General features: G+C 47.6%; 1 protein-coding gene across 6 annotated transcripts in view; it reads right to left on the bottom strand.

Moving 5' to 3' along the window:
- The window catches only part of Olfml2b (olfactomedin like 2B), a 40951-nt gene that overhangs the window by 7068 nt on the left and 15993 nt on the right, over positions 1-17890 (bottom strand). For 2 of the 6 annotated variants that reach the window (XM_026412675.2, XM_077791197.1), the window contains exons 4-6: positions 13631-13807; positions 7554-7785; positions 4987-5514 (exon numbers count right to left, since the gene is read on the bottom strand). In XM_026412675.2, coding sequence (XP_026268460.2) covers positions 4987-5514; positions 7554-7785; positions 13631-13807 — 937 coding nt within the window. The remainder of the gene's footprint in view (positions 1-4986; positions 5515-7553; positions 7786-13630; positions 13808-17890) is intronic. The other 4 variants (XM_026412679.2, XM_077791198.1, XM_026412678.2 and 1 more) reach the window with 3 other exon arrangements.

Below are 17890 nucleotides of genomic sequence, written 5' to 3'. Positions count from 1 at the left end.
TTAAGTTGCTGAAGCTGGCCTCAAACTTGAGATCCTCCTGTCTCAGCATCTTCAGTCACTTGGGTTACAGGTGTGCACTACTAAGTTCAGCTAAAACCATGTTTCTCTGTTGGTCCATACCCAAGTCTGGGTGCGGCCTCTAGGGCAGAATGTTTCTTGGTATCCTGACACACAAATGCCAGTGCTCATTATTTTTTTTTTTAATTTTTTTTAAAGAGAGAGTGAGAGAGGAGAGAGAGAGAGAGAGAGAGAGAGAGAGAGAGAGAGAATTTTTAATATTTATTTATTTATTTATTTTTTAGTTCTCGGTGGACACAACATCTTTGTTGGTATGTGGTGCTGAGGATTAAACCCGGGCCGCACGCATGACAGACGAGCGCGCTACCGCTGAGCCACATTCCCAGCCCCGCCAGTGCTCATTATAACAACTGATCAAATCTGCACATTGTTTCCATGCTCAGACCCCTCCCTACCACTTTTAGAATGAAATCCTAACTTCTTATGCCCCCTCATCTTCTGGCCCTGGTTCCCTATCCAGGAATCTCACCCTTCTCCCTGTCATCCTAGGCTGTGAGCATACACCTGGCTGCCTTCACTCTGCCCTGCCCACCCGTGACTCCCACGGTTACCTCTGCCTCAGGTTCCTCTCTGTCCTGGGAGCTGGGTAAGTTCATGGCTACCCTTGGAGAGGGAACCCGAGAGCATGCATTGGCCACTTGCTTTCTGCCCCTTTAGCCATCTGTGGCCTTTCCCATGCAGTTAGCTCCTCTATGGAAGGGATCATGTCTCACTCCCTCTGGATCTTTCTAGCCTGGCCTGGCATGGGCAGAAGACATTACGAGTAGACTCCTTATCCTTGTCCAGAGGCTTAGACTTTGATCCATATTCATTTATAAAGAATAGCCCCACTTTCTATTTTTTTTTTTTTTTGAGGTATTGGGAATTGAACTCAGGTATGCTCCACCACTGAGCTACATTCCCAGCCTTTTTATTTTTTATTTTGAGACAGAGTCTCACGAGGTTGCTGAGGCTGGATTTGAACTTGTAATCCTCTTGACTTTGCCTACCAAGTTGCTGGAATTACAGGCATGTGTTACCATGCCTGGCTCTCGTCTTACTTCTAGGGTTAGTAGCCCCTGTGTTCTAAGATGACTGAAGCTTCCAGAAGTTTGAGGGGTGAGACTAGGGGAGCCTTCAGGGTGCCTGTGGATTCAGAAGGGACCTGCCTGTCAAGGACTTAAAGAAACTGATGAGGAAAAAGCCTGGGAAGACTCCACAGCTGGAGTCTCTGGAAAGCACTTTCCCTAGTCCACATCAGCATCCCCTCTCCAGCTGCCACGGAGCAGCTTCCATGACCCGAGGCCAGCAGGCCTGGCCATCTCACACTGCAGCCAGAGTGGCCGGCCAAGGCTTGGGAATTGTTAAGGCTATGTGCTTTGTGGGGGAGACATTCTTTACAGATCATGATTTTTCCTAGATGCAAATATGAGACAGGCTCTTGCCTGTATTGTCCTAAGATGACTGTCCTCTTTGTCTGCTCCTTCCCACTCCCTGCTCCCTGTCCAAACCAGTTCCTTCTAAAAAACACACCAGGAATCATCTTCCATGAGGCCTAGGACGTGCAAAGTCATGGCCACATGGCTCAACTGTTCTATTCCTCTGCAGCAGCTGAAGCAATCCACTCCAAGCCAGGCTGTGAGCAGGGCACCACCTCCAAGGTCATCACTCCTTCCCACAGCCCTGGCTCCTGTCACTGACAGCATCTTTCTTCTCCCTGTTCTTGAGCAATGCTACCACCAAAGGCTTATTTGCTCAGCCAAGAATAATTTCTTATTTCCTTATGCTTGACATTCTTCTAAAATCTTACAACTCTTCTGAGGATAATGGTAGGCATTTTACAACATCACAAAATCAGGTTTGGAAACCCTGGGATAAGACGTGCCTTTTAAAAGCAGCCCAGTTTAAAACCACATCTTAAGCAGCTCAAAAATCAAAATTGCCATCAAACAGCTTTCCCCCAGCAGGAAGTCAGTGGCCTGTGTCTGTTTCAGCCAAATGATATGGTGATACTAGGGACTGAACCCAGAGGTGCCCTACCACTGAGTTACATACCCAGACCTTCTTATTTTTTAATTTTGAGACAGCATATCACTATGTTTCCCAAGCCAGCCTCAAACTTGTGATCCTCCTGCTTCAGCCTCTAGAGTCACTGGAATTATAGGCATGTGTCACCATGCCTGGGTCACATCCAAGTTTTTTCTGGGTAAACACAGAGGCAAAACCCCAGCTATTCTGGGAAACACTGCTGGCTAATGAGCCTAAAATCCTCTCCGCTTGACAATTATTCTAGTTAAAAGAGAGTATGTGTCCCTAGTCCCCAGCTCCCAAGTAAATAGCTGCTAAGATAAGGGTTTTTCTTTGGGGGCATCAGCATCCCCATCAGGAGGGGGTAGAGTCTTAAGACCCCCAGAAAGGTACAAGTCAGAATTCACACTGGAAAAGCCCACTGGTGACAAAACCTAGAAAAAACAGACAGGGAAAGGGTAGAAGCTGGGAGCCAGGATGGAGGCTGGTTATTGAGATAATGGGGAATGCCTCTCCTGGCTAGTGCATCTCCAAAGGAAGAGGCTCCCAGGCTCAAACCCATGGCTTGAGAACAGACAGGTGTGTGAGTCCCACCTGTAGCCTGTCCATACCATGAGTGTCCAGTCTATGTGTGGAGGGGCCATGAGAGCAGATTTCTAAATACCAGCAGGAACTGCCCTCCTACCCAAGGTTGATAGAAAGCTCAAGAGTAGAGGTACTGGTGCCCAGCAGAGCTCACTCCATGGCAAAGTAGGGGTGGTGTGCTAGACTAAAGGACTGTGGTTCCAGAAGCTTGGAATCCAGGCTGCCTAGAGCCTGTGTAGAAGTAGGAGCCTCTGTTCAGACCCCAAGGCATTCTGCAGAAATGAAGTGGCACCCAGAACAACAAAACTTATCCATGCAGTGGAGAATCAGCCTTCTGCTCTCATTAGCTGCTCCTACCATGGAAGGAAAATTAAAAACAAACAAACAAAAAAATACTCTCTCCTGCTCCCACTCCAGCCTCTACGGCCCAGAACTGCTTTCTTGCTCAGTGTTCTCCAGGCCAGCATTTATGAGGGTTTGCCCTGGGGTCTATTCTTAATGGCTGTGTCCTTGTTTCTGCCAGTACTTTGGGATTTTTACCCAATAAGAATCCCTTCTATATCAGGGTGTGGTGAACTTTAGCAGAACACCAGGATAATGATGTAAGTGATGGTTCTGAACAAAAGGCAGGGATGTAAACAGGGTTACACAATGACAGGGACCAGGCCATCCCAGGGGTGTGTCTCCTGGTGGGTGCTCCTTCCACTACGTTGGGTCTACAAGAAGCTGACATCTTCACATCTTATTCTGAAGACAGATTGGGAACAAGGCTGCCAAGTAAATGGAAATTGGGGAGAAGGAAAACAGATGTATAAGGCAAACTGTGTATTTTCAACAAGTTTGGTGTGTGTGTGTGTGTGTGTGTGTGAGAGAGAGAGAGAGAGACAGAGAGAGAGAGATACTGTGAATTGAACCCAGGGTGAATCCCTGGCCTTATTCTGAGACAGGATTTGTTAAATTGCCCAGGCTAGCCTTGACCTTGCAATCTTCCTGCCTCAGCCTCCTGAGTCCCTGAAATTATAGATGTACTCCACTGCACCCTGCTCCACAAGTATTTGGACAACATTATTATCCGTTAGCAGTTTTTAGTGATTCTCAGTGGTGACTTAATAAATATTTGGTTTAGGTCTTTTTGGAAGACATATATGTAACTACTCCATTTTCCTTCTCCTACCTCACTCTCCTGTTTCACTGTTTTCATAGTCGTCTTGTAGCCATGGAACTTCCATGCTTCTGGAACACACCTAGCTCCTTTAGACCTAATATCAGAAGACTTCTCTTTTTTTGCATCAAAAGCTTCTACTCATCCTTCAAAACCCAGTTCAAATAATGTCTCCTTTAGAAACATGCCCTGGTCTTCCTAGCAGCCAGACCAATAAGTCTCCTATTTCATTTTTTCATTTCTCCTGTTTCTCTGTTATAGCGTTTGTCACATGATACCACAATGTTTCCATGTTCTCAAGGGATAGGGTTCATAGGATTTTGCACTAGGGCCCATCGTACTGATCATTCTCTTGCTCCCACTCTGCTATGATTCTGGGACCTGCCTTCAGTAACAACCCTTTGCTATTTCATAATGAGGCCTGATAAAATTACTATCGATGCCAGGTATGGCGGTACACTGTAATCCCAGTGACTCCGGAGGCCAGCCTGGATAATTTAGTGAGACCTTGTCTCAAAATAAAAAATAAAAAGGACTAGGGATGTAACTCAGAGGTAAAGAACCCCTTGGTTCATCTTTAGTCCCAAATAAATAAAATAAAATAAAATTACCGTAGAAAACTTTACTCACTAATTGCACGTACTTTAATACTCATCACAAAGTCTACTTGATAAATGTCTATAAAACTGACAAATAAAGACGAGATATTGTCTGTATTCATTTATACATATATTTTGGAAAGGAGATTCTGAACTTGTCACTGGCACATTTTAAATTCATAAACCCTGGATGTTAAAATTAATTATTTGCCAAAGACATAATTCCACTTCCCTTTTGGATTTGTTTTTGCAAATCTGGTGATCTGTTTTTTGTTTGTTTGTTTGATTATTTATTTGGAGTACAAGGGTTGACATAGGGGTTCTTTACCATTGAACTACACCCCTAACACCCCACTTGCCTTTCTTTTTTTTATTTTATTCGTTGTCGGTGGCCCTTTATTTATTTCTTTATGTCGTGCTGAGAATTGAACCCAGTGCCTCACACATGCTAGGCAAGCGCTCTACCACTGAGCCACAACCCCAGCCCCCCCCACTTGCCTTTCTTTATGAAGATCTTTGACCATCTGGCTCAGTCTTTTACCTGGAGGAACTCACCTATGACGTTCCGAATGTCATCTTCTTCTTCAGGGCTCAGGGTGGGGCTGGCTAGGGTTGCGCCCTGCCCAGCAGTTACATCTTTCTCCGGGAAGTTTGTCCTGACCGTAGTGGGAAGCACTGGGACTGTGTGCATCCCTTCCACAAACATGTCTCCCGGAGCCATGGCCAGAGAAGCCGAGACTGGAGGCTGCTGGGTGGCTGTGTGGGCCACAGTGGTGGGTGGCACCTGAGTAGGAGGTAGCTCCCCCATGTGGTCTGGAAACACCGAGGTGGCCTGGAGGGTGGTCGAGAGTTGTTCAGAGGAGGCCTGGAGAGTGGGCTCCGTGAGGCCAGGTGCTGAGGTCGAGGCCTGTGGCAGTGCTGAGAACAGGGGTGTGGTCTGGGTGCCCAGGTCAGTTGTTACAAGAGCGGCATGACTGGTAGCTGCCGGTCTCCGGGTGGCACTGGCCAGTAGGTCATCGTGTCTCAGGAGTTGATCTTCAATCAGCAAATCCACGCCACTGTCACCACTGAAAAGTTCATCTTCTATGGAACAGAGATAAGGTCAATTTGGTCCCTGGGGTAAGAAACAACCTGGCCAAAAGCAAGTGAAACCCACCAGTGAATTAGGGACTCCTTTTCTCAACATGGTGGCTTGGTTGGAGATGGACCCTCGCTGGGATTTTAGATGAAGGCGATAAGGGACACTGACAAAAGGACACTGTATTTCCTGGAGAGTATTTCTGAACAGACTGCAGCTAAACTCCACCCGGAACTCAGGGGTCCCTGGTGGAGGCTATGAACCCTGATAACCAGCAGGACATGATTTATCCAGTCCATTCATTCAACAAGTGTTTAAAGGGCACATCCAACAACACTGAGCAAGATAAAGACCCTTGACCTCGTGAGCTTCTGCTATCTACTAGTGGAGACACTCAATAAATGGATCAATTGCCGTTTAAAGGTGCTGTGAGGGGGAGTAGGGTAAGGTGGCTCAAGTACACTGGGAATGAATCTGCAGTTATGAATACAGTGGTCAGATGGGGCTCACGGAGATGAAGGGATGCGCAGAGTTCTGGAGAAAAAGGAGATAGCCTGGCGGGGAAAAACAGTAGTGCAAAGATCCTGAGGGTAGAACATGCCTGCGGAAGTGCAGGCGCAGCAAGATAGACAGAGAGAATGAGGCAGAAGGGGTGGATGGGAGACTAATAGGGCAGCAAGGTCAGAGGGAATCAGGAGCCAGGTCACATGGGGCTTGGGTTGTGCTCGGACTCCAGTCTGTTGGTGTGTTTTTGGTGCTGGGGATTGAACTCAGGGGGGTTCTACCACTGATGACATCACCAGTCCTTTTTTTCTCTTTTGAGACAGGGTCTTGTTAAGTTTCCCAGGCTGGCCTCCAACTCGCAGTCCTCCCGCCTTAGTCTCTTGAGCAGCTGGGATTACAGGTACATGCTGCCACATCCGGCCTGGACTTTCATTTTTATTGTAAGTAAAACAGAAGAGGCTGAAGGGTTTTCAGCAGAAACAAAACATGGGAGGGCAAAGATTTCTTAGAGAGGCTACAAAGACTGCAAAAAAGATAATCAGTAAATCGGACTTCATGGACTCTGCAGAAGCACCATTTAAGGAACTGAAAAAGCAGGGCTGAGGGCACACAGGTCAGTGGTCAATTACTTGCCTGGCCTGCAGGCATTTGGCCCAGGGTTTGCTCCCCATCACTGGGAAAAAAGAAAGAAAAGGAAAGAGGAACTGAAAATGCAAGCCAGGTGGGGAGCAAATATTTGCAATCCATACGATGACAAAGGATCTGTATCCAGAATATGTTAAAGAGCTCCCCCAAATCAATAAGGTCACCAACAAGAATAAAAAGACCAAAACACAGTTCAGAATGAGCCAAATGACCGCCAGCTACTGAGAATAAACTGGATGGAGGAAAAGACCAAAGGAGGGAGCATACCCCGGAGGCCGCTGCATAGACCAGGTGGTGGAAGGAGCTCGCCTGGGGACAGGAAAAGAATGGGGGCCTTTGGGGGACTCCGGGGAAAAGGAATAGAAAGGAGACAAGAGAAGGACGGGAGGAGGCAGGAGACCAGGAAGAGCACAGGCAGAGGAAGTGTTAAGGAAACAAGATTAAAATGATGAGGAGAGGGATAAGCTATTTTCTGTTAAAATAAATAAATAAATAATAAGGATGAGATCCAAAGGGGGAGGTTCTGGAGGCTCAGATAGCAAGCTCAAAGGCCCTGGAGGGAGAAACAGGTGGTAGAAGCCTACCATGTGGTTCTAAGGAGTCTTTTCCCCAAACTGTTTCTCTCAAATCTGCAAACAGGGAGGACTGAGCTAGAGGGCACTGAAGTCCCTTCCAGCTCAGCCACATTCTGTCATGTGGTCTTCTGCAAGCCCAGAGAAGTTAAGTCACTTGCATCAAGACCACTCAGTAAGTTATAAAGAACTGCACCACAATTCTGGATAACTTGTAATCCTGCAGCATGGGGCTACAACAGTCATCCGGACTGTGGGAGGTGTGTGTGGCTCCATCTCACCTGGTCCAAATGGCCACTCCCTCCCTGCTGGCCCCAACTCACGCTGCTCTTCGATGTCATTCTCTTCCTCAGAGACTTTGGCTTTATAATAGGTGATGCCCCGGATGACGGTGGGCTTGGAGGCCGGCCGACCCCTCAGATGGACCTGCCTGTGAAGGGGTCGCTGCCGCGTCACCACCTCAGGTGGGGCCAGGGGTCGAGTCTGCAGGAGCTCAATGGAGTTGATCTGCTGGGACACAGTTTCTTCCTGCAGAAACCGCTCTTCATACTGCTCCTCAGAGGGGACACAAGGGAAGGTCAGGTCACTGGTCAGAGAGAGAGTGGTTAGGTGGGGGCAAAGCCAGAGAGAGAACAGTAACACTCCCCAAGAGCCGTGTCCTGTTTTAAGTACTTTATAAGTGTTAGAAACGTTAAATAAGTCAATCTTCTCATTAGCCCTGAGAGGGAGGGCCCCATTTTTATCATGCTCATTTACAGATTAGGAAACAGAGGCACAGAGAAGTCATTAAAATTGCCCAAGATCCCACAACAAGTAAGTAGTAGAAGCAGGATTTGAACCCACGCAGCAGCATGGCTGCGGAATTGAGGTCTCTGACCTCAGTGCTACTCTGCCCAGAGAACCCAGTTCTACTCTCAGCTCTGGCCTAGGTAACTTAGCCCTAAGTTGCTTCCAGAGAGACAAATGTGAGGGGAGGGTGCCCAGATGGGACATGAAGCCTGAAGACCATCAGGCACATTGTCTCCGGATGAAGCCTGATTGGTTTTATAGCTATCAGAATGGGTACCCGACAACTTTGTCACTCCCCAGCCCCAAACACTTCCTACTGCATACAGAACAATGTCCAAAGTCCTTGACTTCTTCTCTTGCCTACTCCATCAATACCCACACTTCAGGTTAGTCAGTTGACAAACTCCTAAGCTCTCCTGAGCAGCTGGATCTTTGCTCAGACTATTTTTTACTTCCTATCTGGAAAGTTATTACCAACTCCTCTCCATGTCCCTCCACATAGAGCCACTTACTAAAATCTACCCACTTCTAAAGACATCTAAAATCCCAGGCCTCCCAGGAAATAGTCCCAGACCTTCTCATACAGAATTAATCTTTCCTCTCTGACCCCACTTCACTCCTTGTGGCAGAGATTTGTAATTGATTATCTAAATCCTAACAGACACCCAATATTACGGACATGGGCATTCTCGCTAGTGGGGTATAGGCAGAAGAAGCTGGTTGGAGGAGCTTTCGGAAGAGTTGCTAAAAGGGAGTGCCAACTACGTAGGGAGGCATCTTTTGCTTTCTTCCTCATTTTCCTGGATTAAAATGTGAACAAGATGGCTGGAGCTGAGCAGCCATCCCCTTGTGACCACGAGGGTCTTCTGGAGGATGGAAATCACTGTGTCTTGGAGCTAACCATACCAGCTGTGGACTGAGTCCAGAGCTCTTCTTTGTGAAATGACAACAAACTTTTCTACTGTTTTTGTTTTCTTTCTTTCTTTTTTTTTTTTTTTTTTGTATGGTGTGTGTGTGGTACTAGGGATAGAACCTAGAGCTTTTCACATTCTAGACAAGTGCTTCTGCCTCTGATCCACACACTCAGCCTTTTAAAAATTTTGATTTTGAGACAGGGTCTCGTTTAGTTGCCCAGGCTGGCCTCAAACTTGTGATCTCTTGCCTCAGCCTCCTGAGTCACTGGGATTACAGGTGTGAGCCACTGCAGTTGGAAGAACTGACCTCTTGTGTCCACAGTATGGCAGGGTCTCAGTCCTGCACTAGGCTGTTCAGTCATATTCCCTTCCCGTAGAGTATGCTCCCTTAAATTTAAAAAGCAAAGGACAATGGGCACAAGGCTGGTGATCTAGCTGGGCTCAAAGTAGGGCCACACTTCAGGTAGTCCAGCTTCTGAGAGGCATGGCTCCTTCAGGAGAGTGTGGAAACCTGAGAGGAATGTGGTCCAGATCTTCTGTCACAAGGACTCCAACAGGTAATAAAGAAGAGGTAGCTTCCTGCTGTCACTGGAGCCATCAAAACCTCCCCCTTTTTACCAGGAGGAGGCAGGTGAACTCCTCTAGACCCTGTAATTCTGGGTCCTGGTGAAATCCTCCTTGACGGCAGAGCCCATGAAGAAAGGCAAATGCCTGGAGGCAGAATAGGGCCTCAGCCACTTCACATTAACTGCAGGGACCCACCACCACAGCCAATTTCTTCACTTTGCACAGGAGGAAAAAAAAAAAAAAAAAAAACCAGTCTGTTTTGACCTTTAAATTTTTGCCTGGAGGAAACCCAGAGTCCTTATTCCCAACCACACCTCCAAGTCTGTTCTTGTTTTCCCGTGACAAGAGTTTACTCAGATGGTGCAAGAGATACGGCAGTTCCCAAACACGCCTGTGTCTCTCTCTCCTGGCACGCAGTGGCGACAGACTCCTGGAATGCAAGAGACACCTATCTGCCAGCCTTCCCTGGCTGGGGCCAAAGGGCTTCCCAGAAGAAGGAGGCCCACCTGCTGACCATGCCCTCGGCAGCCCCCACTCCAGCTACCTGTCCCTCCCTGAAGTCCCTGTTCTTGATGATGAAGTGACCTTATCCAGAGGTGTGGTGGACACCTGGCCATTGATAATGATATTTTAGTGAGCACCTATTACGGCTATGACCCTTTATATGATTTCTAACCCTTACATCATCACGGGGCAAAGTAGTTATTGCTATCCACATTTTACAGATGAGGAAACAGAGGCTCAGAGTCATTTAGCAGTTTAGTTGAAAATCGTTTAATGAAGGGGCTGAGGAAGTGGTGCTTATCAAATCACATGACCAACAAATAGGCCCATACTTTGGGGTCTGCACTCTTTCTTTTTCTGAGCCACACTACCCACAGCTGTGACCACAGGACCATTTGTTTGCCATCCCCAAACTCCCTTACATCCCCGTGACCTCAGGGCCACGGTCTGGCTACTGCCCAGCAGACTTGGGAGATCCCTCATTTCCCAGTGGAAAGAGCTGCCTGGGAGGCTGACAAGAGGCCCCCCGCCACATCCCCTGACTCAGACCCAGAGAGGCATCTAATTGCCGAGCCCCGGTTTCCCTCTGCATTGCAAAAGGAGGTTGTCATTTCTTCGTGGCAAACCCTAGCAACTGTCTTTAGTTCCAGGCTCCCAGGCAAGGGTGGGAACTTCAGTTTTTTTTGTTCCAGCCAAGGAGATGGAGCAAGACCATGGACAGCCTTTGCCAGGGAACATATAATTTCCCTGGATTCACTGGCGACAGGCTGCACTGGGCGGCAGCTGCTGCAAAAAAGCTTTGATTTCCTCTCTGTTAATCCAAGAGGCTGTTGTATGACTTCAACTCCTGGCACTGATGTTCCCATTCCCACCCTGCCCTCTCCACTCCAGTCCCCCAGCCCCCTGCCAACCCTCTAGGCAGGGGCCAGGTTGAAGAGAGGCCTCCTACAAATTGACCACTCACCATTCCAAGAAACCCCTGACGTCATCTGCAAGAACCCTGAAAATGAACAACCATGTCCATCGACCCCCTTTTCGGCATGGGGTTCACTAAAGAGACAGGGTTGCAAAGGGAGAGGAAGATCCTACCTTAGGGTCTTCTTCACCACTCCCCCTGACCACCCCGCCCCTCTGGTTTGGGTGGATTGTGCTAACTGCAGCAGTGTGCTGAATGGGAATTTGGGGAGGGGAAGGACTTTGCTGAGCAAGGAGAAAAAGAGTTTAGTGTGTTTGGTTTGGTTTGCTGTTTGCCCTCAGGAAATCTGAGCTGGGTTCCTTGAGCATACCACATACTGTGTCATCAAGACAACAGATAAATCCTCCAGCCTAGCCAGACTGGGAAACTGGAAGCTAGAGATGGTCAGGAATGCTGGCTCTCCTGGGCAGCTGGTGGCTGGGGAGGCCAGATGAACTGGGATAAGGTTCTGGCTCCACCTGTGATAAGCAGGTGCCTTCCGTTCCCCTTCTTGTCAAAAGTCCCCTGGCTCTTCCGTGGCTCTTCCGTTACAAGCTCAGACCCACTCAGGGGTGACCCACCGAGCAGACTAAACACATGCTTCGTGGTCAGCATGTTGGGGACACCCCAAAATGAGAATAAAAATAATTTCTGAAGGAATATGCTATTTCCAAAAAATCACCAAAGTAGTCATCATGGGCAAAGCAAGACTTATTGCCCTGCCTTATAATTATTCTGTGGTTTGGGATTGTTTGTACTTTGGTTATATATCGGGGAGGTGCAGGCACCATTCTTTTTCAGGGCTTATTGCCTCAGAGACCTCATCTGCCTGCTGTCCTGCCTCCAGTATACATGTGACCAAGATTCCCTAAGCCCTTTGCTGTGGCCTGCTTGGAAGCTCTGTGACGAGTTTCTTTATCCTAAAGTTCTCAGCCTTCTTTCCCTCTCAACTCATAAAGTTCTGCAAAACAATGCTTCCTACTATAGTTCAAACCATAAGTGTCCCCCAAAGGACCATGTGTTCAAGGGTTGGCTCAGCCCATGGTGTTTTTGAGAGATGGGAAGAAGGTAGGTCATTGAAGGCATGCCCTTGGAGGAGGTGCGGGGACCCCGAGCCTCTTTCTCATCTTCTCTTTTGCTTCCTAGCCACTATGAGGTGACTGGCTTTGTGGTACCACGTACGCCCTACCCAAAGCAATGAGATTAACCAACCATGGACTGAAACCTCTGAAATTGTGAGCCACATTAAATCTTTCCTCTTTTCAGTCAATTATCTCAGGTGTTTTGTTGCATTAACAGAAAGCTAACACACTTCCCAACCTTGTTCACGTCACAACACACAGAGGAACTGGCTCAGGGAATCTAACTGACCCAGACCCTGCTCAACCCATACCCATACCTATGTTCTTTCTTTTTTTTTTTTTAAGAAAGAGAGAGAGAGAGAGAGAGAGAGAGAGAGAGAGAGAGAGAGAGAGAGAGAATTTTTTAGTTTTTCGGCAGACACAACATTTGTTAGTATGTGGTGCTGAGGATTGAACCCGGGCCACACACATGCCAGGTGAGTGCGCTACCGCTTGAGCCACATCCCCAGCCCCCCCCCATACCTACTTTCCACAGAGGGATTTTCTCAATGACACACCTATCCCCAAGGCACCAGTGTGCATCCACCACTGATTCTTGGTATCCAGTTTAAGTCAGTAAGCAAGGCTTCCCTGAAGTGTTTCTGTCCCTGAGACCCTTTTATAAAACTTTGTCCAGACCAACCTTGCTAACAGCATGTCTTACAGGACTCTTCCAGTCCTGCCACCAAAATTTACTTGTTTCCTCTTCCACACTTTCAGGTTATCTTCCAAATTAATGCCTGTTCCTTGGCAATGAATTTAGAAGATAACTCAGTACATTGCATTTAATCATTAGCACATAAACATAAGTTGGTAGTAACTGGAGCCAAAAGAAACAGGCATTAAATGTAAAGGCACTTTTAAGCAAGCAGATCTTTTGGCATCACTCAAATTATCTTAGACAGTGCTCTGTTTCCCAAAAGTGTAGCTTCATACTAGCGACAGAACTGGATGGGAAGAAATAGAGGTTGGAGGCTCTGCCATTGCTTTCCAACTGAGCCAGGGAGATAAGGAACATTGCTGGATCTGTGTCCTCTGCAAGATAGTGGGGTATTGACCTCTGCCTGGCCTACTTTCCAGAGCTGCGGTGAAGACCACACAGTTAGTGGTGAAAGTATGTAGTAAATAACTAAACCCTTTGTAAATGGGGGAACCATGTAATTTATCATTTTCAAGCAGAGACATTTCTGAGAAGACAAGAAGATGTTATTAATGATGCCAGGACAGCGGAATGAGCCTGTATGGTCCCATGTGCATCCACCATGCACGTATGTCCTCCTTATCTGTCAGTGATCACAAATGCATGATGGGTATAATGAAAAGAATGGGGCTGGGACTGGAGGGATCCTGATCTGAGTCTTGGCTTCGACACTTACTCACTGAACTTCTCTGGGCTTCAGGGTTAAGTAAATGGGATCATCCCCTGCCCAGTGCACTTACAGACCACGACTGCTAAAGGACTGAACCCTGAAAAGCTCTATGCAAATGAGAGATACCAGCCTCATACCCCCACTGCTGTAAGGAGAGGACCTTAGGGGCTGGGGCTGTACCTCTGGGTGGGCGTAGGCTGCCGCTGCATCCCTCTGCAGAGCTGAGCGGATGTCTGGCATGCTGTCTAAGATGTTATCAGAGCAGTTCTCTTTGCCTCGCTTATTCATCTCAGTTCGGATTTCTTCCATGTCCTCTTTGATTTGCTCGTTTTCCTTGGTGAGGTTTTTAGAAACTTCCTGGGAAGAGAGAAGATTCAAAAAGAGGATCTGTTACAGTGTTTTAAGACACGCAGTAGGCAGCCAGCAGCCACGGAGCCTAGATACACAATAGACATGGAGACTCCTGAGAACACTCCTGAGGAATTGGCCAATAAGTAACTGCAGCCCAAGAGTGTGCCCAGCCCCAGGCAGGGCACAGGATGGCCAACTGTTGGAAATATTGCCCAAACCATCATTGTTTTTCTAATAATAGCATTGCCACTCCTAGGAGACCTGGCTCCTTTCCTGTCTTTTGTAGAGTCTGCCTTACCCAGTGATGAAGAGCACTATAACAAACCTCTATTCATCTGCACATGTGAATCAGTTGCTCAGTTAAAGATTTTCCAAGTAATTTTAGAAGAGGGGCCAAAAAAAATCTACTCAGTTTGCTATTCTAATGAGCACAAACTATTTTCTAGCTTTAGTATCATTTACGTAGACAATTGATAGGCTAACTTCAAACCTTTCTATTCACCAATGGGAAGTTTCCCTACACCACCCCTCCTTGGCATATCAGCCCTGTTCAGACCTGGTTCATACCATAAAGGGCCAAAGCTACATTTCAGTCAACCAACTCTGGCGAGTGTCTTCCAAGTGTCTAAAGTGCAGTATGGCAGAGAAAAAGGACCTAAATGCTCATGGGGTTCTTGTCCTGGATTAAAGACTACCTATATTCTATGAGAGAGGTTTAGTGAGTTCAGAGCAGGGCAAGAGTGGGCTGGGGGCAGCAGAGGCAGCATCCAGCCGAAGTTAAACACTGAATAGGATCTGAATCATAGGAAAGCTGTCAACTCCTGTCTCCTGGAGTTATTTTTAGGGAAGTTTGACTACCTTGAGATCTAATACCTTCCAATCTTGGCCCCTATACTAAGGTTTCCATGAGCATCTAAAATGTTTGATGTGATGCTCTCTGGGCCCTGTTTATGAGGTTGGTAGAGGAAGCAACTATGCAAAATACAGGATGTGTTTGCTTTTCATCGTCCTTAACAGATAGACATGGGAAATGTAAAGTTCAGACATGGCCAGCCACAGATCTGCAGCCTGGTAAGATGTTACTAATGTCCCAGAGGGAAGCCTTGGTGGCTCAGAGCCAGGGCAACGTGTATATATCCAGGCAGACCGTGACACCCAGACACTGTGGCTCCAATGGCTCTTATGGGGGCTGCCCAGAGAAGACCAGAAGATGCTTGTTAAACTAACCAGACTCCAGAAACATTGGCCATGCCATTCTCAGGACATCTCAATGCATGCCAGGTTTTAAGCCCTGGAAGGACTCACTGTGTTCTATGGGGCTTAAGCCAGACCAGCCTCTGTAAATTGCACAGAATTAAGTGTAAGAGCAAAAGTGCATGAGAAAGAGGTCTTGTTTTGAGAATTCCCAGAGTGAGTGGTCTTACTGGGTGTGAAGTCATTCTTCATGGAGGCTGTTAAGGACAGTCAAGAGCAATGGCTAACAGCATGAGTTCTGGAGAAAACTGGTTCATACCTCATTACTTCTATTCCTAGATCTGGGATCTCAGGCAAATTACTCAAACTCCCTCTGCTTCAGTCTCCTATCTGTAAAAATGGGGATAGTATAGTACTAGCACTTTCCCTATGCATTGTTATAAGGACTGAGTGAGTTAATACCCACAGATGTGCATGGAATATGTTAAGTGGTTATTTTTCATAGACTGTCACAACTGGAACAGACCCCAGAACTCAAGCCTAACCTTTTATAGGAAGAATCCTGAGGCCCTGAATAAGGCTGTGATTTGCTGAAAGTCATTTTATAATTTTTCTTTTTTTCTTTCTTTCTTTTTTCTTTTTTTTTTCAGTACTGGGGATTGAACTCAGGGCCTTGCACATGCTAGGCAAAAGCTTTATTACTAAGCTACCTTAATAGCTGAAAGTCATTTTAAAAAGTGGCAGAGCTTGCTAGGTATGGTGGTACACTTCTGTAATCCCAGCTATTTGGGAGGCTGAGGGAGGAGGATTGCAAGTTCAAGGCCAGCCTGGGCTATTTAGTGAGAGGGTTTCAAAATAAAATTTTAAAAAGGGCTCAGGGTATAGCTCAGTGGTAGTGCACTTGCCTACTATGTGTGAGGCCCTTTATGGAATCCTCAGTATTCCCCTGCCCCCCCTAAAAGCTGCTGAGCTGAATCAGCACCCAGCCTCCTGGCCCTGGTCCTGGTAGGTAGAGACCAACAGCATTAGCATCATACAGGAATTTATAGAAATGCAGATTTTCAAACTGGTATGGGTGCAGGCCTGCCTGTAATCCCAGCAACTCTGGAGGAAGAGGCAGGAGAATCACAGGTTGGGGCCAGCTTCAACAAACTCAAAATAAAAGTAGAGCAGGTTGGGAATGTACTTCAGTCAGTGGTGAAGGGCCCCTGGAGTCCATCCCCAGTATCTCACCAAAAAACAAAACAAGCATGAAAAGTGCCACCTTAAGTATGGCTGCTGGAAAAGGGGGCAGAACTGTGTGAGAGGCTGTGAGAGGGGCAGGTCTTCCTCAGGCTGAGATTCTGGTATCTTAATGGGGTTCAAGCATTTCCATAATCCATAAGCACGTGTCAAGAGCAGCACTGTGGATGTCCCTGCTGTAGTCCTCTGTCCTAAGATAACAGAGCCCACTAGGTCCAGTGTGTTGTTCTTTCATGAATGTGTCCAGTGCTGAGGGATCAAGTGTGAGCAAGACCAATGAACCTGGTGCCCTGGTGAAGATCACCCTCCGAAAGCGGGCAGGAAGCAATAAACAAACAAGAAGATCCTCACTAGTGAAAAGTGCTGCCCTAAGTCAGGGCAATCTGACAGACAAAGGTACCGACCCCTTAGCCACCTTGATAACAGACTACCTTGAGAACTAACACCTTACAATCTTGGCCCCTATACTAAGGATGGGACTAATGTAGTCCATACCTGTCCCCCTGTGTTCTGGTTCCCTGTGGTGGATACAGGACTCTATGAAAAGTTTTGGCAACTCTGTGTGGACAGAATATCTTTTCTATTTGAAATAAGTTCTCACCTGACTCCCGAATACCTTGAAACTGGCCCTAAGTTTCTGCTGCAAGGGGCAGCCCCACAAAGGTAGCTCCTGCCTCCTGATCCCCAGAGGGACCCCTGCTCACTGATTTATAATCTCCAATCTCTTCTGCTTTCAGTAGAAGCCATTATTCTAGATTTCCACAGAGGAGGGTTTGAGGCCAGCCTGGCTCTGAGAACCCAGAGGAGCAGTATAGTTTATTCCCCTCGTGGGAACAGCAAAGCCTGCCAGTCGCCTGAATAAACACGGGGCTAGAAGTGGCATCACCCCATTGGCCTGCTGGGCTAAGCCAGCTGGTGTCCCTGGGGCAGCAGCAGCAGCTGCCCTTCCTTGGACACCCCCACCCCAACCTGGAGCTGCTGACCTTGCCTTGTTCCCTGCTCCTCCCTAGGGCTCTGCTTCCCTCACACCAAGAGCATTTTGTGGGTTCTTTTAGGCAGGGCAGGGGACGCTCCTAATGCAGAGTGCTCTAGATCCTACCCTGGCAGACAACTGAACCCCATGACCTCATGCCTCAGGCTCTTCCCCTCTGGGACAGCTGCAACTGTGACATCTATGGTGTAGGCAACTTGGCTTGTGGGCAGGGCTAGCAAGGTGGCAGAGGAGGTGGGAAGGGTGCCAGTGTGCCACATGGTCCCTCCCAAGGACGCTGGCGCTGTGAAGAGGGAAGGTGGGGGGGAGAGGCAGCTAGAGGACTAGGTCAGAAGGATGGATACAATTAAGATCTGGGAACTCTGTCATGACTCCTTCCGCTAGAGAGGTGTTCTGAAAAGCTTGAACTGAGAGGGTTCACAGAACAAATGTCACCCTGCAGGAGGAGCATGCTGAAGGGCTGTGCAGTTTGGAAACAGGAGATTATCTTCTGAGAGCAAGGCCACATGGATAGATGGGGACAGGTCTCAGGCAGACACACAGAGAGCAGGGAATAGGAAGCAAGTAAACTGGGAAAGGTCCCTTGGCAAGGGGGATCAGAACAAAGATGGAGTTTGAGGTACAGCTGGCTATCATTGGTGAGCACAGCTGGTCGACACAGC

This window comes from Urocitellus parryii, chromosome 11 (genome assembly GCF_045843805.1).
Source record: "Urocitellus parryii isolate mUroPar1 chromosome 11, mUroPar1.hap1, whole genome shotgun sequence".
Classification (NCBI taxonomy): Eukaryota; Metazoa; Chordata; class Mammalia; order Rodentia; family Sciuridae; genus Urocitellus; species Urocitellus parryii.
This window is presented reverse-complemented; position numbering and strand designations above follow the sequence as displayed.